Consider the following 24493-nt stretch of genomic DNA (forward strand, 5'->3'; position numbering starts at 1 on the left):
GTAAGTGCCAAATATGTGGAAATGTGATTACAAGCTCCTAAAAGCTCAAAAACGAAAAGCCGCCGTAGACGTGTAATCTTTTTATTTCGATGACGTAGCCATGAAATTTAGTTATTGTCTTGTCACGTATGTTCTCACGTGATTTGAAAGGCCAATAAAAAGCTCAATATAAAACTTATTGTAGCACTAGTTTATGACAAGCACTTCGGGTTTTACTGAAGACCCTGTTTCAAATATAGATGCTCGCTACTTTACAGTTTTGTTTCGGCCTGGTCTAATCAGCAAGTCATAATCAAATAATTTTTGCAGCACTTTTCGATTATCACAAGTGACCAACAGGCTCGTCATGATTATCAGACAATGATATGTACTCCTTCGAGGTAAGGCTAAACAATTAAATGAATTTTTACGGCAAGTTATAAGATATCACTGCTAAAAGTGACAGCATTACAATGACAATAAAACAGACGCGTAAGAACAATAGACATAGTTTTATTGAATGCGTGAAATACATGTATATTTGTGAAAATATTTCGACGAATAAGGTTGCATGAAAGTGTAAACAGAAACCATCTCTCACAATTACGTCACATTTAAGCTGTTTTGGAAAGAGAATCCAAACTATGGCGGGCTCGTGTGGCTGCGATTAACTGTTCGTTTTTTAGCTTTTAAGGGCTTGGAATCACATTGCCACATATTTGGCACCTACAACACAACAGAGTAAGACATGGTGAATATTTTGATACCAAATAACTGTAATGTGAATTTTATTGCAAGTCAACCTTTAACACAACTGCTTTATACCCTAAGGAGTAAAAACATGCACAAACTTTTCTTCTCAGCTGGAGCTCGTTGCAAAAGGTTAAATAAATCTGGCCCAACCAAACACATTCTTTTAGCATACCAACAACAGCTAATAGCTGTTTGCAGAATACAAGATATAAATAAATTAAACCTTCCCTTGTCTAGACCACCAAAACAGGGTTCAATAGACTCTCGTTTCGAAGCTTCAATTTCAGTCAAATCTCGAGCCCAAAGACATATTAGCATTTACTCAGCGAAATGTAACATTTGACTAGATCTATAAGTACCTCGAGTAGCATCTTGTAACTGAGGAGGCGGTTTGCTGGCAGTGACACAGCATGGTTCAAATCATATCCACTTCTGTTTTCTAGTTTGAACCTCTGCAAGCAAAAATTATTCAGGTGGAGCTTTAACAATTAGCTGCTTATTCCATAGTTTTAGCTATGAAGAGTCAAACTCCAGAAATTTTAAATACAATAAAAAACTATTTTTTAATTACAGGTAGTCGTATTGGATGGCTCCAAGATTAACGTGCCATATTATGAGAGCCGACAGGTGACATAAAGAGTTTCAGTTACGGTAACAGGAGTCGATATCAGCTTTAATTTGAATTTATCCAGTAGTTTTTAATAATTTTCCAGTAGTATATAATTTATCAGCACAACTGTTTGTATCAGTCATATTTCTAGTATTAATACTATCATTAGTATTATTACTGTTGTTAGTATTAGTGCTATTGTTAGTATCAGTAGTACTCAGTACTATTGTTGATATCAGTACTATCGTTAGTATCAGTAGTGTTCAGTACTATTGTTGATATCAGTACTATCGTTAGTATCAGTACTATTGCTAGTATTGGTACTATTGTTAATATCAGTACTATTGTTAGTATCAATACTATTGTTAGTATTAGTACTATTGTTAGTATTAGTACTATTGTTAGTATCAGTACTATTGTTAGTATCAATACTATTGTTAGTATTAGTACTATTGTTAGTATTAGTACTATTGTTAGTATTAATACTATTGCTAGTATTAGTACTATTGTTAGTATTAGTACTATTGTTAGTATTAGTACTATTGTTAGTATTAATACTATTGCTAGTATTAGTACTATTGTTAGTATTAATACTATTGTTAGTATTAGTACTATTGTGTTACTTTGTATTAGTACTATTGTGCTATTTACAAGTTATAAATTCCCATATTTTATATCAATCCAAATTGAATCAGCCATACAACACAAAAGCTCAATTGAAGTGAGCTTGTAACATGATAATAAAACATACTGTTTGATAATGTCAGTGCATCTGATGGAGCATAGCTTTACAACCTATAGAAAGCTAACAGCCAGCATAGAGCAGTAATACAAGAACTTGATGACTAACAACAAGGGTAGGTTTGAATGCTATTAAAAGCGTGAAGTGTTTAGTAGACATAGCACATAATAGTACACGAAAGCAATTGATAGCACATGATAGCACATGGGAGCACATAATAGCACATACATATGTTATAGAGAATATTCTTGAACCAAATCCAATACAGTAAGTTATCTCTTCACATGAAAACATTTGAAAATAAAATTATTGTTTTTAAAGGTTGATTTGCAACAAAATTCACATTACAGTTATTTCATATGAAAAGATTCACCATGTCTTACTCGGTTGTGTTGTAGGTGTAAAATATGTGGAAATGTGATTACAAGCTCTTAAAAGCTAAAAAACGAACAGTTAATCGCAGCCACACGAAACCGCCGTAGTTTGGATTCTCTTTCCAAAACGGCTAAAATGTGACGTAGCTGTGTGAGATGGTTTCTGTTTACACTTTCATGCAACCTTATTCATCGAAATATTTTCACAAATATACTTCACGCATTCGATAAAACTATGTCTATTGTTCTTACGCGTCTGTCTTATCGTCATTGTAATGCTGTCAGTTTCAGCAGATATATCTTATAACTTACCGTAAAAATTCAGTTAATTTTTTAGCCTTAGCTTGAAGGAGTACATATCATTGTCTGATAATCAAGATGAGCCTATTGGTCACTTGTGATAATCGAAAAGTGCTGCAGAAATTATTTGCGAAGTATTGGGTCACATGATCAAATTACGACTTGCTGATTAGACCAAACCGAAACAAAACTGTAAAGTAGCGAGCATCTATATTTGATTACGGGGTCTTCGGTAAAACCCAAAATGTTTGTCATAAACTACTGCTACGGTAAGTTTTATATTGAGCTTTTTATTGGCCTTTCAATTCACGTCAGAACATCGTGACAAGACAATAAATAGATTTCATGACTACGTCAGAGAAATCAAGAGATTCCAATCTTCGGCGGCTTTTCGTTTTTGAGCTTCCAAGAGCTTGTAATAACATTTCCACATATTTAACACTTACAACACAATAGAGTAAGACATGGTGAATTTTTTGATACCAAATAACTGTAATGTGAATTTTGTTGCAAGTCAACCTTGAAAGATGAAGAGCTAACAAGCTTGATGGCTTATAAATTCCTACATCTATCTTTTAAAAACTCTATAGCTATTAGATAACTATAGCTGAGCTAACTATAACTATGAGCATAACTATGTATATATTTTTCAAGAAGAGGTTAAACTACAATGTGTACATGTAAAAATATCTAACTACAACATCTCGGTCTACCAAGACTTCTATGATATCATTATTTGTATAAACACATTTGATAAAAATATTTTTCTTGAGATTTTAAAACTTCATCTATAATCACAACCATGACCCTTTAGTAATGAGCATTTAAAACTGGTTTAGTAATGCTTAAAATTACAAAAAAATATCAAAAGAAATGGTTCGAACGGATTTAAAAAGAAAGCTCAGAAAACCTAATAAATTGATGGATAAACCAGGTAATGACCAAAAGTATTCTGGATAAAACCTGCAACGAATTCCAACAGTACTTCTTGTGTTGCTATCCGAGTCACCTTCGTTGTGACAGTTCTTCTTGTGTTTCTATCCGGTGTCACCTTCGTTGTGACAGTACTTCAGTTACATAAGGCGCAATATTATGGTGGGGAGTGACTTGCATTTACATAGGGTACAATATTATGGTGGGGAGTGACTTGGCATTTACATAAGGTGCAAGATTATGGTAGGGAGTGACTTGCATTTACATAGGGTGCAATATTATGGTAGGGAGTGACTTGCATTTACATAAGGTGCAATATTATGGTAGGGAGTGACTTGCATTTACATAGGGTGCAATATTATGGTGGGGAGTGACTTGCATTTACATAGGGTGCAATATTATGGTGGGGAGTGACATGCATTTACATAGGGTGCAATATTATGGTGGGGAGTGACTTGCATTTACATAAGGTGCAATATTATGGTGGGGAGTGACTTGCATTTACATAAGGTGCAATATTATGGTAGGGAGTGACTTGCATTTACATAGGGTGCAATATTATGGTGGGGAGTGACTTGCATTTACATAGGGTGCAATATTATGGTGGGGAGTGACATGCATTTACATAGGGTGCAATATTATGGTGGGGAGTGACTTGCATTTACATAGGGTGCAATATTATGGTGGGGAGTGACTTGCATTTATATAGAGTGCAATATTATGATAGGGAGTGACTTGCATTTACATAGGGTGCAATATTATGGTGGGGAGTGACATGCATTTACATAGGGTGCAATATTATGGTGGGGAGTGACTTGCATTTACATAAGGTGCAATATTATGGTGGGGAGTGACTTGCATTTACATAGGATGCAATATTATGGTAGGAGTGACTTGGCATTTACATAGGGTGCAATATTATGGTGGGAGTGACTTGCATTTACATAAGGTGCAATATTATGGTGGGGAGTGACTTGCATTTACATAGGGTGCAATATTATGGTGGGGAGTGACTTGCATTTACATAAGGTGCAATATTATGGTGGGGAGTGACTTGCATTTACATAAGGTGCAATATTATGGTAGGGAGTGACTTGCATTTACATAGGGTGCAATATTATGGTGGGGAGTGACTTGCATTTACATAGGGTGCAATATTATGGTGGGGAGTGACATGCATTTACATAGGGTGCAATATTATGGTGGGGAGTGACTTGCATTTACATAGGGTGCAATATTATGGTGGGGAGTGACTTGCATTTATATAGAGTGCAATATTATGATAGGGAGTGACTTGCATTTACATAGGGTGCAATATTATGGTGGGGAGTGACATGCATTTACATAGGGTGCAATATTATGGTGGGGAGTGACTTGCATTTACATAAGGTGCAATATTATGGTGGGGAGTGACTTGCATTTACATAGGATGCAATATTATGGTAGGAGTGACTTGGCATTTACATAGGGTGCAATATTATGGTGGGAGTGACTTGCATTTACATAAGGTGCAATATTATGGTGGGGAGTGACTTGCATTTACATAGGGTGCAATTTTATGGTGGACAGTGACATGCATTTACATAAGGTGCAAGATTATGGTAGGGAGTGACTTGCATTTACATAGGGTGCAATATTATGGTGGGGAGTGACTTGCATTTACATAGGGTGCAATATTATGGTGGGGAGTGACTTGCATTTACATAGGGTGCAATATTATGGTGGGGAGTGACTTGCATTTACATAGGGTGCAATATTATGGTGGGAGTGACTTGGCATTTACATAGGGTGCAATATTATGGTAGGGAGTGACTTGCATTTACATAGAGTGCGATATTATGGTGGGGAGTGACTTGCATTTACATAGGGTGCAATATTATGGTGGGGAGTGACATGCATTTACATAGAGTGCAATATTATGGTAGGGAGTGACTTGCATTTACATAGGGTGCAATATTATAGTGGGGAGTGACTTGCATTTACATAAGGTGCAATATTATGGTGGGGAGTGACTGTTACGATAAAGTCTGTAATTAATTTATGATGTAAGTTACTGGCATTTAGATGAATATAATTTTGTCATATGCATCCTTTTAGTGATAGTATTCCGCCAGTATAGTATTATTGATAGTGTTCCGCCAATATAGTATTATTGATAGTATTCCGCTAGTATAGTATTATTAATGGGTTTTTGTCTTAAACTGTTTGAATGATTAGTTGAGTGTTGGTAGACTTATAAGTTACTTCTTATACATATATTTCAAAAAGCGTGGAATGTTTAATATTTACAATGTAAACTAATCTAACACAGAAGCAGTCAAATGAGGCAGAATGTTTGATTAGCTAAAATATGGTTTACCGCAGCTATGACGTCAATGTTGACATTCAACACCAGCTTTGTGCTAGACTATGTCCAGTGTGAAAAAGTCTCAAGCGATTCCTACCTCTCTCTCAGCAAGGATGATTTACTTAATGATCACAGTTAAGTAAAGATCTTCCTTCAAACACAGAATGCTCCATATCTATTACTTTCTGCCTCCTAAGACTGCTTCAGCTCCAACTTTCACGGGAGATAAACTGAAGAGATTGCCGTAGTCTAAACAGGACATCTCATTATCTACTTATCTTGCCACCTTCCTATGTCCAACCGAGTAAACAGATTGATTTATTTTATATAAAAACGTGTGGCCCACAGTGATGTCATGCTGTTGAGCATGAGATCGCAACTCTCAAGGAATTGAAAGGGTATGCGTTGAACTCTATGATGAACCTTGCATATTGCAGTGTTACAGCCTAGCTAGAGGTAACTAAGCTAGTATTCATATTCGAATGGATACATGGTATTTTAGTTCAGTTCATTCAAGAGTTCAAAAGGAAAATAGTAAATACTTTGGCTAGTCTGATATAGCATTGAAATGTAGGCATTATATAAAATTACAAAAAAGCTAAATATAAAAACCTACATTATATGTGAAAACTATATTACTAAAGTTATAACCATAAAAAGAGGTGACTATTGTTACTTTACAGTGAGGCATGAATGAAGTCACAAAATCTACAAATGTTTAGTTCAGTAGTAGAGTGATAGAAAACTAGATACAGTAGACGCTCCTATAATGTATACCTCCTATAACGTACACCTATAATGTATACCTTCTATACTGTTAATTCTAGATAACGTTAAGAATTTACGTGAAGTTTGCTTTATTCAATGTAAAGAATTTCTGTGATGTATAGTGTCAAGTTTGTGAAAATTCTCAAATTTGATTTCAATATCGATAAACTCGTAGTTACCCTGAAAAATATCGCTTTCTCTTTTGCCAGAGTTGAGAGAGAAAACAGCATATCTCTCTCAATTATACGGGTTCTCTATTATACACGTTGGTACCCTAGAAATCAAGTTGGCAGTGAGGGATCGTCAGGTGTGTTGATAAAGCGCAGAAAAAAGGCGATCGATTGGTGCAGGTGTTAGAGTGTCGATATACCAAGCTGAATATCGTGAGTTTTAGCGTCATCAAATGTAATATATTATGCCAACCTCAAACCTGGGTGGCAGTCTACGTAGACTTCAGTATATTCTTAATACGCATAGTAAAGAAATCATTTTAATTTTTTTAGACATAAAATATTTAGCAATATTTTTCGTTTACAGAATAGGGCTCGCGGTCTAGAAAAAGTGAAAATAACCGAAGTAAATCGGCATTGGAGGTGTGAACTCCCCTTAACTTATAGTAGAATTATCACGACTGAACCCATGAACTGAGCAAAATTAATAAAAAAAGTAAAGAACTTGTCGATACAAACCATTAATGCTACATATACTGTTCAGTTGTTAAATTAAATTACAGCTGTTTTTAGTTTTGAAAGGAGTGAGTTTTGGAAGATCCTCGAATGGATTAGGCAATTTACATGTATTTTACTGTTCGTATAACATAAAACCCCAATAAAGTAAACATTCCCGATTTTTATCTATAATCACAACCATGACCCTTGAGTAATGGGCATTTAAAACTGCTTTAGTAATGCTTAAAATTACAAATAAGTATCAAAAGAAATGGTTCGAACGGATTTAAAAAGAAAGCTCAGTTAACTTAATAAATTGATGGCTGAATCAGGTAATGACCAAAAGTATTCTGGATTGTAAGAGCGCTTACTGTATAGCTAAACAACGTGTAAACTAACTTGTATATATGTTATTATTGTAAGAGCGCCTACTGTATAGCTAAACAACGTGTCAACTAACTTGTATATATGTTATTATTGTAAGAGCGCCTACTGTATAGCTAAACAACGTGTCAACTAACTTGTATATATGTTATCATTGTAAGAGCGCTTACTGTATAGCTAAACAACGTGTCAACTAACTTGTATATATGTTATTATTGTAAGAGCGCCTACTGTATAGCTAAACAACGTGTCAACTAACTTGTATATATGTTATCATTGTAAGAGCGCTTACTGTAAAGCTAAACAACGTGTCAACTAACTTGTACGTATGTTATCATTGTAAGAGCGCTTACTGTAAAGCTAAACAACGTGTCAACTAACTTGTATAAATGTTATTATTGTAAGAGCGCCTACTGTATAGCTAAACAACGTGTCAACTAACTTGTATATATGTTATAATTGTAAGAGCGCTTACTGTATAGCTAAACAACGTGTCAACTAACTTGTATATATGTTATCATTGTATATATGTTATCATTGTATATATGTTATATATAATATGTTATCATTTTCATGTTTTACTTCTACCAGATCTTTAGTATTTTGATAATCTTTGGACATTGCATGTTGAAAATCGCTTTGGAAGTTAAAGCAAAAATTTGCTAAATTTGATGTTGTGTGCCAAGAATCCCATTTAGAAGTGAGGATAATGTAACACTTTCTTGATTTGAAAATATGTTGGAGAATTCACAGTGACGTTACTGAACTTCCCGCTACTAGCCAGCTCAAACAAACTTACTGTAACTTGTATGCTTGACCCTACTAAGCCCTGCTTGGTTGCTTACTTGCAGCCAAACTTTGACTGCATGTCTGTAACCCGGTCATTAAAGATGTGGTTGCGTCAAACAGGTCGATTTAATGAAATTAAGACCAATAAAAGGCTAAAACATCAGCTAAAATTTGATGTCATTTTTGTCTTTGTAGACCAATCCTGTCCAGAGATATACCTATGCGTTTGATTGAATGGCCATCTTTTAAAAAGCTCAGATTCCAGTGGGTGCTTCATTCATGACTTAACTAGTTATACTTCTAAAAAGAGTCCACGAGTGATAAATATGAGATCTCTTCTTTAGCCAATCATCAGCACAAAATTTTTATATAGGTCGCAATAAATGTTATCACTCGTAAAACGCGTTGTTTGTGACCTAAAATCTAGGGATTTTACTCTATTATTAGATCGCATGGACATCAATATTTACTAAATTAATTAACATTGTTACTTTAATGAATTACTCAATCGACACGTTTTATTGACGAACAACAGAATTGTAAAAATTATTGTAAAGTTAATGCGAAGGTGACCCTGAGTTTTCAGAGCATCAGGAGGTTAATGTACTACAGAAGAAGCTAGGAGAATGAAGGTAAATGTATCTTTCACTCTGAGTCTCCTATAGATATACTGTTGAGTTTACATTCAGATTATATTTCCCTGTTTGAGGTTATAATGTGATTTCCTGTGCGCGCGTGTAAGGTACGCATGTGCAGTGAGTTCTTGACGGCTTCTTTTTAATTCATAGCACCTATAGCAATACAATGGCTTAGATTCATGAATATACTAAAGGTAATAATTTTATTACTCCTTAATACATGTACTAACTAATAGAATTAAAACTTTTTGCTATCACCAATCATAGTTTTATAATTTTTTATCGCTTCACCGAGCTATATTTGCTTCAAATTTTCTTTGGCAGTTTTAGCTAGTAAATTGGATTTACTATTTGACTTTAGATGTTTACTTCTCACTCGTAGAAAGTGAAGAAAATAGATTGATCAACGCAAATCTTCAACTTCCAGAACCAAAGCTTTGAATCGTTGGCTTGGCGTACTTATGCTTTTTTTAAACATTTATTCATTTTTAAAATTACACTCGCAATCTATCTAACTCCCAATTTGAAAGCTTTCAGTAGATATGCGTTAGAATGACATATCTATGAATGACATATATTTATTGCATTTGCTTTATTTATTACAGGATGTTTATGTGATCCCACCAGTGAAGCAGCTTTGTCAGTGTGCCATAAATGAGAAAGAGAGACTTGAATGTATGCTGCATAAATCATGTTTTGTTTGAGTTTGCCGCAGTGGATGAATTTGTATTATTGTATGAACTGAAACTATGTGAGTGGCCACAAATTGGATGGATATTTTTAATAAAGGCTTTATGCCGAGATGAAAATTTTTTGCTTGTAAAAATTATATAATAAAATAATATTGTTGAAGATAATGCAAAACATGATTTGCAGTACATTGAATACAACATTGAATACAACATAGCCCCGTTAACTTATGAAGTGTAATCAGAGCTGCATGGACAGGCACTTTTGCGTAGCTCTACCATTTTTTTAATAGTTGAATCAACCAATCAAATGTGACCAGTGAATTTGTTTCTACAAATTGATACCAATAATGAATCGATAACGTTGACAGTCTACTATATACAATGTACATGACTTTAGGGATGTAGATGGTTTCAAAGACGCAGCTTGCTCATTTTACTTAGAAAGAAAATAGTTTTTGGTGTGAGAAATGATATACAGCCCACTCCCACCCCCAAATATAGGCGACGGGCATAATGTGGGCAGGGCTTTTGGGGGCTGTATATAATTAGTGTGAGTAGCAACGGAACTGTGCTGATACAAAGACCTTACCCTAGGACACTTATATTTCGCTAGTACAGTGAAACTCGGATAAATCACCCTCGGATATATCGAACACATGGTTAACTCGGATGGATTTGCTTGGTCCGTTCCCACGCAATGACAAATGGCTTTAGATAACTCGACCGAAACTCCGTTAACTCGAACATTTTTTTGCCAAACGGCTACCGAAACGGTTGTTACTATCGCTTTAGAATAACACTTTATTCCAAGCCATAGAGATAAACATCGACTTTTAGTAGTTCTTAGGCCTCGATATTACCAACACCGGCAAATATTTTCATTAACGACTTTTCTAAAGGTTTGCAAAAATCAAATTTTACCAAACATCCGCTTAGCGATAAGCCCTCCGAAAGCAAGAAAAGCGAGGTAGAATTTGGATAACTTTAAAGTAATATCGGCAAAATTGATAATGGGTTTTTAATAGTAAAGCAGTTTTGTAATAACTGACTTACTGCGAAATTGATCTTGGTTAAAACGCTCGGTAGAAAAATACATATGTATTTTTTTTAGCGTTTTAACCGCGATCAAGTTTTGCCAATTTTAATCTGAGAGCGTCCTGGCAGTCACATCACCTGAAGCAACAAACAAATCTCAAGTGATAGAAAAATATCTATACTTTCTGATTAAAAATATTTAAAACTTCTCACGAGAGACCATTTAACTTGCAACAAGCAATCTATGCTTTTGATTGATATATAGTTTGTATATGTACATGTATCTGCTGATAAATACGTGCACTTATGACTGTCCTAATAACTTGAACGCTCTAATAACTCGAACACTTTTGCTCGGTCCCTTGAAGTTTGAGTCATCCGTGTTTCACTGTATTTAGTTTCGTGAGTAGTATACAGAGTAAAACTTTGCAGCATCTTAATTTCGCAGCTCTGATGAGTGTGAAAATATGGTGATGTAAAAATAAATGCAGTGGAGCAAACATAATTAGATTCCTCAGGTTCAGTTCACTAATAGAAAAAATTTCAATTTGCGAATAGTTTGTAATTGTGAACCGCAGGTTGAATGGTGTGGGCAAGGTCAATAATGCAATCTGATCGCTTGCTGCTATTTGTTTCTTGGAATTTTTCACGGCTAAGTACAGTCCAACTTGGATAACTCGCCCTCGGATAAAATGTAACATTTCATCTCAAACACAAGGTTAACTCGAACGAAATTGTTTGATCAGTTCCAACGCAATGATAAATTGCTTCAGATAACTCGACCTCAATATCATTTATTCGAAAAGCTATTTGCCCAACGGCCATGGACACGGTTTTTATCGCTGTAGAATATCACTTCATTCCAAGCCATAGAGACAAACATCAACTTTTAGAAGTTCTTAGGCGTCGTTATTATCATCATCAGTGGCAAAATTTTCTTGTTAACGACTTTTATAAAAGTTTGCAAAAGTTCAAGTTTTACAAAACACCCGCTTGGCCGTGTCCCATCGAAAGCGTAAAAACCTCCGAATGAACTTAAAATAAAATCCGGAAGACTGAACTTTGTTAAAACGCTCAAAGGAAAAAGATGTATTTTTTCTGAGCGTTTTAACTGCGGTCAAGTTTTGCCTATTTTAATTTTAAAATGTCCCATCAGTCACATCACCTAAAACAAAACAAATCTCAAAAAATTGAAAAATGTTGATACTTTCCGATAAAATTTTTTAAAACTTCACATGAGAGGCGTCCCCCTCCACACCCTAGGTGTTTATAGCTAGTCGCCTAACATTAGCCGCCCAAAATGCAATCAGTAAATACAGGCATGACTATCAATGAACAAAGCTATTTAATTTCGCGTTTTCGCTCGTTCGTTATGATAGTTGAGTTTCGCAGATGAAATTTTCGCGAGAGGAGGACTCCGCGAACATGCGAAAGTTAGATGAGGCGAATACATAAGTGTCCTAGGGTATTCTACATTGTTTGCTTGACATAATTACCGTAGACCGGTAGATTTGGTAGTCAGTAATAAGATGATTACACAGCATTTAGAAGAAGCTAATATGACAAGTTTTTGATTTACTTTGTTTGAGGCGTTTGAGACATTGGTAATAATGTATCTGTAGCTGGATTTAAAATTTCATGCTAGCAAACATGAGCAAATACAAGATAAAATATATGTCAATGGAGCCGCGTAGGAATATACTTTTATCGCAATAGTCGATGTGAATACGAGAGATAGAGACAAGTTGTATCATGCAATACAACATTTTAAGCAAGTCTGGGCATGTTTTTGTTGGCCTGAGCGGTTTTAATCGATTTTCATCTTTCGATTTTAATCTTCAAATATCTTGACAATGAGATCGCCTAATGCAACAAACAACATATCAACTGGTAGACAAAGAAAAATACTTTCTTTTAAAATCAAACAAAATTTGACGCAACCACATCTTTAATGGTGGCTATAGATTTTAATTTAATGGTAAAACTCTATTCGAATATCGCTTTTATTTGAACTCAACATCTAATAGAAGGCCACCTCTAATAGAACGTCACAACAGAAGGGTTGAAAAATACAACATCACCTTTTAATTGAAGGCCGCTTTGACATTTTCTGATCTTTACGAACTCATAATAGAAAATGATCAATAGCAAAGCGTCCACAAAATAGTACTAATAATAACTTCATTGGTAGTGGTTGCCACGATTTTAGTGATGAGCAAAGACCTATTAACTATACATTAATTATATGTATTATTAGTTATATTATTTGTTATATGTATTATTAGTTATAATTATTAGTTATATTATGTATAGTTATTAGGTCTATGGTGATGAAATGATGCATTCCTGAGATGATGGATCATGACAATCATCAGAACTACAATCTGGTTCAAAGTCACGAAGGTCTAAATAATATCCATTGTGAGATTCGTCAAAAATTTGTCTTACAATCTGACCCGAAGACTTCAAAGCGTTTCAATGAATGATGAGAATACTCCTTTAAAACATTGTACGATGTAATAGCTTTTTATTCTGTTTTTAATCAAAACTTTGAAAACGAACCCACTTATCATCAGCATGTTAGTGTTTTATGATAAAATTAGTTCCTTGTTTAACTCAATTTGATACTTCGACGTACATGAAAAATGGTTCAGGAAAAACGCTCAGACCGAAAGGATTAATGTCAGTTCACCCAAAGGAGTGTAATATATAGGCGACATTAGCATAGCTTCGCGCATAAAATGATTAAATGTATCTTCAGTAAAATCTAGACAAAAAATACAGTGCTAACCTTTACTTTAACGTCACCTCCACTCAAATGCCACTAAAAGAAAAGGGTTGAAAAATACCGTACCATGGCATTTAACAGAGGTTTGACGGTAGTTGCATTTATCAATCAGGGCAAGCGCAAGTTGAATTAGAAACACTTGCAAAAGCTAGGCATGAGAGCCCATACCAAGCATATCTACTCTAGCAGCTGCTCCTGTATCAAAGCATTTGAGCATCTCAGCTTCAAACATAGGCACTTGTGTTTTTATGCGACAACGAGTAACTGTTACAACAGACTGCAAGTTGTGGGCAAAATGGAATATTCATGCGAATGCTGCAGATAGTCTGGGGTTGAAAAGCAGACAGTTTAATATGAAACTCACATCATTGAGTTTGGTAAAGGCTGTATTTTTGGCTAGCTGCTGTTTGATGAGTTCTTTCGAGCCTTCACAATACGTGACATAAGCGAGGTAGTTGTCATGCAGGGACAAGCTCTGAAACTGTGTAAAAAAAGGGAAAACAAACTTGTATATTAACTGCTCTGAAACGGTGTAAACATAACATAACATCATACTACCATGTATAACTATGGAGTACATGACAACATACCACAATGTATAACTACATAGTACAGACAACATACTACCATGTATAACGATAGAGTACATGACAACATACTACCATGTATAACTATCGAGTACATGACAACATACTACCATGTATAACTATAGAGTACATGACAACATACTACCATGTATAACTATCGAGTACATGACAACATACTACCATCTATAACTATGAAGTATATGACAACATACTACCATGTGTAACTACAGCGTACAGGAGAACATACTACCATGTATAACTATAGAGTACATAGCAACATACTACCATGTATAACTATCGAGTACATTACAACATACTACCATGTATAACTATGGAGTTCATAATAACATACTACCATGGATAACTATATAGTACATGACAACATACAAACATGTATAACTGTAGAGTAAATGATAACATACTACCATGTATTACTATCAGGTACATGACAACATACTACCATGTATAACTATAGAGTGCATGACAACATACTACCATGTATGACTATAGAGTACATGATAACATACTACCATGTATAACTATAGAGTACATGACAACATACTAACATGGATAACTATGGAGTACATGACAACATACTACCATGTATAACTATCGAGTACATGACAACATACTACCATCTATAACTATGGAGTATATGACAACATACTACCATGTGTAACTACAGCGTACAGGAGAACATACTACCATGTATAACTATAGAGTACATAGCAACATACTACCATGTATAACTATCGAGTACATTACAACATACTACCATGTATAACTATGGAGTTCATAATAACATACTACCATGGATAACTATATAGTACATGACAACATACTAACATGTATAACTATAGAGTAAATGATAACATACTACCATGTATTACTATCAAGTACATGACAACATACTACCATGTATAACTATAGAGTGCATGACAACATACTACCATGTATGACTATAGAGTACATGATAACATACTACCATGTATAACTATGGAGTACATGACAACATACTACCATGTATAACTATAGAGTGCATGACAACATACTACCATGTATGACTATAGAGTACATGATAACATACTACCATGTATAACTATAGAGTACATGACAACATACTAACATGGATAACTATGGAGTACATGACAACATACCACCATATATAACTATCGAGTACATGACAACATACTACCATGTATAACTATCAAGTACATGACAGCATACTACAATATATAACTATCGAATACATGACAACATACTACCATGTATAACTACAGCGTACAGGACAACATACTACCATCTATAACTATGGAGTATATGACAACATACTACCATGTGTAACTACAGCGTACAGGAGAACATACTACCATGTATAACTATAGAGTACATAGCAACATACTACCATGTATAACTATCGAGTACATTACAACATACTACCATGTATAACTATGGAGTTCATAATAACATACTACCATGGATAACTATATAGTACATGACAACATACTAACATGTATAACTATAGAGTAAATGATAACATACCACCATGTATAACTATAGAGTAAATGATAACATACCACCATCACATACTATAGAGTATGTGATGACATACTACCATATATAACTATGGAGTACATGACAACATACTACCATGTATAACTATCAAGTGCATGACAACATACCGCCATGTATAACTATCGAGTACATGACAACATACTACCATGTATAACTATAGAGTACATGACAACATACTATCATGTATAACAATCAAGTGCATGACAACATACCACCACGTATAACTATTGACTACATGACAACATACTACCATGTATAACTATCGACTACATGACAACATACTACCATGTATTACTATCAAGTACATGACCATATAAATATTGAGTACATGACAACATACTACTACATATAACTATAGAGTCGCAGTAGGTGAAAACATACTGTATTGTACACCAAACTGGCTACACTGCTACTAGGTCTGTTCTGTGAGCTTGCTGGCTTTCCAGCAATCAGTTCAGTTAGTTGTTTGAGGAGTATCTGGTGGTGGACAGCGAGTTCACCAAGACGAAGGTTATGGAACATTGTGTTCATCAATTCCTCTTCTAGGACACTGCTCTGTCTCAGCTTGTGTATAACCTGGCAAGAGAGAAGCGGATGGATAGCTAATAGTGACCTGTTTCATCATGAGTACGTTGCCTAGAGAGGAGAGGATGAATAGCTATAGTGACCTGTACCATCATGAGTACACTGCCTAGAGAGAAGAGGATGGATAGCTGTAGTGACCCGCACCATATATGAGTAAGTGTGGCGAGTGTATGACGAGGTGGCTCATTGACAAGAGCCATAATTATCCTAATGCCAATAAGAAAAGAAGTTGATAAAACTCACCTGAGATATCTGCTCCAGGGTTGTCACATACCGCCTTTCACTCTCCAATATCTCCTTCACTATAGCTCTTCTGTCACTAAGCCTCTACAAATAACCATTATTCATTTAGTAAGCAAACCAAATTCTAGTCAGACCTTTATGTACTTGTTATATTCAACTCAACACGCGATTATTCCAGTACCTGCTATATTCAATTCAACACACAGTCCCTCAGGTCCCTGGTATATTCAATTCAACATACAGTCCCTCAGGTACATGGTATATTCAAATCAACATACAGTCCCTCAGGTACATGGTATATTCAATTCAACATAGATTCAATACAACATAAAAGTTCCTTTTAGTAAACTATTTTAGTAAACTTATTTTAGTAAACTAAAATGCTTATTAAAACTTCCTAAAACTTCCTTAAAACTTACTAAAAACTGTGTTTTTAGTAAGCTAAATTCACATTTATAAGAGAGATTCAGTGTTAATGTTACATGTCTGTATTGAAGGTAAGAACTCTGCACATGGCACATTGCAATGTTGCATTTTCTTGCAGATCAAAATCACATAATGCACTAAAGTTATTGCAGGTAACTATAGTTACTAAGGATAACATATTGTTTTGTAACTATAGTCAATAATGACGATTTTGATGATTTTTACTAGGAAGTTATTGCATTAGATAATTACTATGGGTTTCTATACCACTATATTTGTCTATACAATATTTTCGCTTTATGATGCCAACACTGAAACGAACTAAAGTATTATTTTCGTATAGCGAACAATTTTTCATTGCAATCATAGCAAAACAGACCATATTTAGCCATTACCTACTAATGATTTCACATTTACATTTAAACACCTTTACAGTTTGATTTCCCTCCTAATTTATTTCAACAAAATGCTCCTTTCATGATATGAAATTTAAAAGTTACAGTTGTTGAAAAAAGTTTGAAAGCCTTCTCTGGTGAGAATCTTCTCTGGTGAGAATCTTCGCAAGTCGTTAAGAAAATTTTTTTGCCTAAGTCATTTGAACTGTACCAAAAAACACTTTTCCTATGATATGAAGTTTAGAAGTTAGAATGGTAAATGATGTATATGTTAATTAATAATAAGTATTTTGTCCAAAGACTTTTTTTTTTACTCGGGCAACGCCGATCATTCATCTAGCATATATGTACTTATGTGGGAAATATGATGTATATATGTATATATACATCATATTTGTATATATATGCATATATATATATATATATATATATACGATGTATATATCTATATATACATCATATATGTATGTATACATCATATTTGTATATATATTCATATATATATACGATGAATATATCTATATATACATCATATATGTATGTATACATCATATATGTATATATATACATTGCATATATATGATGTATATATACATTGTATACATATGATGTATATATACATTGTATATATATGATGTATATATACATTGTATATATATGATGTGTGTATATATATATATATATACATATATATATATATATACATATATATATATATGTATATATATATATATATAATGATGCTCATAGTCTGCATCTGGTATCGTCTCTAGTGTGATAGATTTTTGTTTGGAGTTGCTTTGTTGGGAGCACTTGCTCCTGGGCTGCCATGAGTAGCGGATCTGTATTGGTCATTAGGTTTCCTTTGTTCAGCCACATATATGTCTGGTGAAGATCACCAACCTTAGATACCTGTCAGTGGTAATTACCATGAAGAGGGTTCATATGCCAGTCAATTTCCTCATCATCAGGGCGAAGCTCCATTGTCAGAGCAACCGATTGAAATTCAGCTAGCGACTTATCTGAAGCGGCCAAGGAGGCTGCACAGGTTTTGATGTTTTGTTCTTCCTCTTTCACTGTTTGCTGTACACTTTTGAGTCCCCTGCCACCATTTTTCCTATCAAGATACCATTTAGTAGTATCAAATTTTGAGTGGAGTGCTCCATGCATGGTCAGCAGTTTACAAGTTGCTATATCTGTTTCCTTGATGGCTTCCGCAGTCCACATTATTATGTCGGATGGATATCTTATTACTGGTAGTGCGTAGGTATTTATTGCCATGACTCGATTCCTGACATTAAGCTGGCTCCGTGGGACCTGCCAAGGGCGTTTCTTGTATTCGGTAATGGCTTTGTGACATACCTCGGCTTCGTGGTTGATGTTGCTTTGCATAATCCTCTCCTTCTTCTATATCTTTGATGGTACCATTTGTCATTCTTAGGCCATCTATGAGCTTAGAATGGCCTTTCTCAAGAATTAGCCATCCACATTTCTCAATATTGAAGGACAATTCGATGGCCTTGCTGTATACCTGAGTAAGGTGTATTAGCGAATCAATGTCCTTTTCTTTGTTAGCATACAGTTTGATGTCATCCATGTAGAAGAGGTGGTTTATCTTGGTGCCACTCTTGAACTGGTACCCATATTGACTATTGAATCCTCTCCAGCATATTACTTAGAGGGTTTAGACATATGCAGAAGAGCAGCAGTGATAAGGAGTCACCTTGCTAGATGCCTCGCTTAATTTTTACACTCGCCAGTTATTTGTCATTAGCCTCCAGTTCCGTCTTCCATTTTGGTCATTGACATCTTGATAAAAGCCACAAGAGCAGGGTGAACATTATACATACTGAGGCACTCAAAAATGCAACTATGGGGAATTGAGTCATAGGCCTTTTTGTAATCGATCCACGGCAAGATTGGTATGCCTTCTCCTACTGTCTTGACAGGCCGTCCGATCCACCAGTAACTGATGTTTGGCTTCTCGGGTGTTGCGCCCAATTCCTTTGTGAGCACTGGTTATATAGTGACTTATGTGCTCTTCCAGTTTGTCTGCAACTATTCCTGAGAGCAGTTTTCAGGTGGTGGCCAAGCCTGGTATTGGTCGATAGTTCTTGGGAATCGGCCCATGCTTTGGATCTTTTATCAGAAGTACAGTTTATCCTTTGGTCAGCCATTCCGCATGGTCACCTTCTTCTATTAAGCATTCTATCAGCTTAGCCATTCTAGTGTGAAGTGATGTCAATTTCTTCAATCAGAAGGCTTGAATCATGTCATGGCCATGCGCTGCCCAGTTCTTCATACGCTGCACTCTGCACTTGATGTCCACTTCACTGATGGTGAGTCCTTGCTGAGTCACAGTGAGTTGGTGGCTCTTTTTAAGCCTCTTTAAGCCAATTTGCAGTGGTATTATGAGTAGTCTCTTTCTTCCAGGTGTCCTTCCAGAACTTTGAGGTGCTGGATCGGGGAGGATCTGACATTGGCCTCCGCAGTTCACCTTTGAACTGGAAATACACTGTAGCTGAACCAGCCTTGTCCTGGTTCAGCCAAGGGCAGCGCGGACCTTGTTTGACCAGGCGACGTTCGAGCCGGCATGGCTTTGGTTATTGCACTCATCATAGAGGTTGTAGACGTTAGACAAGCAAGGGTCTTGTCTAAGGACCACCAGAACGGTGCAGTTGTTGGGGTTTGAACCTAAGATCTAATGATCACTGTCCTGATACCTTACCAACTGCACTATCTGTCCTGTGTATGTATACATATATATATATACATGTATATATACATATATAGTGTATATATACGTGTAGTATATATGTATATATATACTACATGTAGTTTATAGTATATATGTATATATATACATATATACATGTATATATATACATATATACTATAAAATCTATCACATTAGAGACGATCCTAGATGCAGACTGTGCAAAGATGCACCTAAGACCATCCAACACATCATCAGTGGATGCAAGCAGCTAGCAGGAAACGCATACACTGAGCGGCATAATCATGTCGCAGGTGTGTATAGAAGTGTATGTGACGAGTATGGCCCTAATAAACCACAACACTGGTGGGAAGCTCCTGGTAAGGTGAATGAAAATGGCCGCGCTAAGATCCCCTGGGACTTCTACATCCGGACTGACAAGCATGTCCTAGCAAACCAACCAGATATAGTGGTGGTGGACAAGGAGAACAAGAGAGCTACTATAATAGATATAGCAGAACCCAATGACTACAATATAGCCAGCAAAGAAAAAGTAGAGAAATATCTCCCTCTTGGAGAAGAGATTGAAAAATGCTGGGATGTAAGAACAACGGTAATCCCAGTAGTCATTGGGGCACTGGGCGCAATAACACCGGTGCATAAAATTTGACTTGCCCAAATACCAACAGCAATCAACTCAGATGAGTTGCAGGAAAGTGCGCTATTGGGAACAGCTAAGATCTTGAGGCAAGTGCTTAAACTCCCATACCTCTGGTAGGAGACCCGAGTTAGAGCAGAAATTACCACCCATACGGGTTAACCGGGGTGAGGAAACAATTTGTATATACAGTCAAACATGGATAACTCGGCCACGGATAGCTCGAAAACATGGTTAATTCGAACAGTTTCTTTGGTCCGTTCCCACGTAATGATAAATTGCTATAGATAACTCGAACTCAACACTGTTAATTCGAACTGTTTTTTTGCCCAACGGCTACCGAAACAGTTGTTATCGCTTTAGAAAATCACTTTATTCAAAGCCATAGAGGTAAACCTCATATTTTCGTAACTCATAAGCGTTGTTATTACCACCATCGGCAAAATAATTTTGTCAACGACTTTTCTAAAGGTTTGGTCAAATTTGATTTATACTGCTATACGATTAATAGCACGGGCTTGCCGGGTCACGCGCGCAAGGATATTCGCCACGCACATACAAAACAAAAACAGCATGTTGTTTTGTATGTGCGTGGCGAAAATCCTTGAGTGCGTCACCCGGCTACATCTATACACAAATAGACAGATTAATTTGGCCAAAAATCGCCACAAATCGCTCGAAAAGCTTGGTTTAATAAAAGTTAGGACCGGCCTATGGTACGCCAATAAAGCCGTGCGATAGATAGTAGAACTATTTAGCAGTGCGCATTTCACGGGAAAACCGCGCTCATTTCACCAGTCTATGGCATTGTTTACTTGTAATCGAATTTCTTCGAAGGTTTCTGTAATAAACGTAGACCGTTTGAGGCGTAGACCGAATTACAGGTACGAAATTGTGGTACACAGTTTATCAGCCTATGTTTTTTTGTCCAATCACTGAAGGTTTCATTATTTAAAACGTTAGCCAAAATTCTTTACAGCTTATGTACAAGCTAGGGCGTAACTACAACGCCCCTTTATGATGAGAACATTTTTTATTTTGCTGCAGTTTCAGACACGTGAATGCTCATACTTGCTTTCTGTTAAAGATCGCTATTAAAACCATTCTACATTCAACGCAGCCAACTTTCAAACTGTGTATAGTACACAGTAGCTTGCCATGTTACTTCCAATTTTGCATTTTAGAGTTATAATAAACACATTTCCTTATTGTTGTTGAACTACATACATTACAGTAGATTAGGCCTACAGCTTTATAACACTTTTATAACAGCTTTTATTTTGCTGCAGTTTGCAGAAATCTTCCAGACACGTGAACCCTCATACTTGCTTTCTGTTAAAGATCGCTATCAATACCATTCTACATTCAACACAACCAACTTTCAAACTGTGTATAGTACACATTAGCTTGCCATTTTCCATCTACTTTTGCATTTCAGAGTTATAATAAACATATTTCCTTATTGCTGTTGTTAAAATACATTACAGTAGGTTAGGCCGACCGCTTAAATTAATTTTTTTATCGATGTAAAACAGGTTTGAGATAGTAGTAGATGAGGTGTGATTTTTTGTGTGATTAAGTGTGATTCATTATTATATTAAACCAAGCTTTTCAAGCTATTTCTAGAACATTTATATTTCAATTTTTATTTCAAACAAGTCTCATTTACACTATACTGTCAATTCCTGCTGAGAACTACTTTTTCAACAATCAACAGTACCCTTTCTTTTTTCCATTATCACTTTGGTCGTGGGCTGTATGACAGTGGAATTCTACAATATATAGTAGAATATACAATATTTATATATATATATTATATTAAATTGAAGCATTCTTGAACTTCCAAGCCCAGAATGCAACAGAAACATTGACCTGCATGGCTGTAGTCATACTAGAAATGGCCGTTAACTGTCGACAGTCATTACTCGTATCTGGGTGCGTATGTAGCAATCTCTATAGCTAAAGCTTGTCAGTTTATCATTATACAAATTGACTCGTCAACGAGCCCCTCTGCCCTTCACCATGCAAAAAAGCTCACAACTCCAATAGCTAAGATATAATTCATCAAACTCTTTCTTCTTACCCGCCATATCTCATAGCTGATGATAAAATCAAAGAGCAAATACGCCTGACTCGATGTTGGGAGCATCAGCTCCAACATCAATAAAAAGTGCGCATCAGAGGAAGATTCTCATTAATATATATATAGCCTATAGTTTTTTTAAATATTAAGAAGTAAACTTTTAGTAATTGCGCTACAAAATTGTTTCGTTCGATGCACCCATCAGACGCGGTTGGACTATAATGAAAAGCTGTAGGCTACTGAATGTACCGAAATGCTAGAAATGGGCTCGGTGTATTAATCATGTGATTTAGTGCTAAGTGTAACCGAGAAGATAACTCGTATATACATAGGAGGAAAATGCTATATATATATATATATATATAAACAAATTTATGTACACGCACATGAATTTTGCATTTCAAGCGTCTACCTTTCGCAATAGCAGAAAATAAGTTTTAGTGTAGGAAAATATGTTCAAACATCACGACAGAAAGGCCTTAGTCACTAGAATCAAAAAAGTACTCAAGGAGTTGATAACTTATCGTTAAAAGCGATGTAATGGATAACTCAAAGATTATGGGTAAACACAGGCTTCAGCTGGAGAAAAAAATCGAAAAACATATTTCATGAATCTTTGAAAACAAAGGCTGGAGTAATAGAATTAACATTAGACAGTTTTAATTTTATAAAGTAATTTTATTTGCATTTAATCGTAACTTTGAAAATTCTAACTTGGAAAGATATTACAGCCGATCCTTGTTAAAACGAACCTCATTAGTCTGGATGTCAGAGTAGCCTGACAAATTTGGGTTGTAGTCAGGCTACTCTGACATATATAGCATGGCATGGTGTAGCATGGTATAGCATGGTGTAGCATGGTATAGCAGCTGCAACTGAAGTGCAGGGTTCAAACAATTAATAATCGGTTCATAATGATTTTCAGTAAGAATTTAGGGATTTATTATATATGTAAGAGTGAAACACATTTTTCAAGCATATCATTGTGTATAGCTGGCATGGGTAGCTCGTCCGGTCTTGACCCACCGGATCAGAGGTGCCCAGGTCGGGCCACCTGACCCTCGGGTCTTCCTATACAAAGACACAAGTAGGTTTATGGCCAAATGAGAGCGATTGTATATCGCTTTTTATGTACGATTGAAATATAGTCGCGCTTAGTCTTAGCGTGGAAGGACCAGGCGAAATAAAACAAGATGAGTCGCGACTATCTTTTTACATCTGCAACAATAGTCTTTTGACTCTATGTTTCACAACGTTTTCGGCAAGACATAATCAACGTGTAGGCGGTCTGAGAGTTCATGAAGAAGCCAGTCACGAAAGGGAAAGACCAAGTCATAAATTGTAGATTGCATCTATAAACCAAGCCACAAAATATAATGATTGGTGTGATAATGGGTTCTTTTATCTTAGGTTATTGACGTGACA

At 35.6% G+C, this 24493-nt stretch overlaps 1 protein-coding gene across 1 annotated transcript in view; it reads right to left on the minus strand.

Annotated features, from left to right (window-relative positions):
- LOC137407394 (rho guanine nucleotide exchange factor 17-like) overlaps nucleotides 1–24493 on the minus strand; it is a 173146-nt gene that overhangs the window by 88817 nt on the left and 59836 nt on the right. Inside the window, exons 8-11 of the mRNA XM_068094039.1 lie at nucleotides 16791–16874; nucleotides 16344–16538; nucleotides 14165–14281; nucleotides 1092–1184 (exon numbers count right to left, since the gene is read on the minus strand). Coding sequence (XP_067950140.1) covers nucleotides 1092–1184; nucleotides 14165–14281; nucleotides 16344–16538; nucleotides 16791–16874 — 489 coding nt within the window. The remainder of the gene's footprint in view (nucleotides 1–1091; nucleotides 1185–14164; nucleotides 14282–16343; nucleotides 16539–16790; nucleotides 16875–24493) is intronic.

This window comes from Watersipora subatra, chromosome 10 (genome assembly GCF_963576615.1).
Source record: "Watersipora subatra chromosome 10, tzWatSuba1.1, whole genome shotgun sequence".
In the NCBI taxonomy this organism is placed as follows: domain Eukaryota; kingdom Metazoa; phylum Bryozoa; class Gymnolaemata; order Cheilostomatida; family Watersiporidae; genus Watersipora; species Watersipora subatra.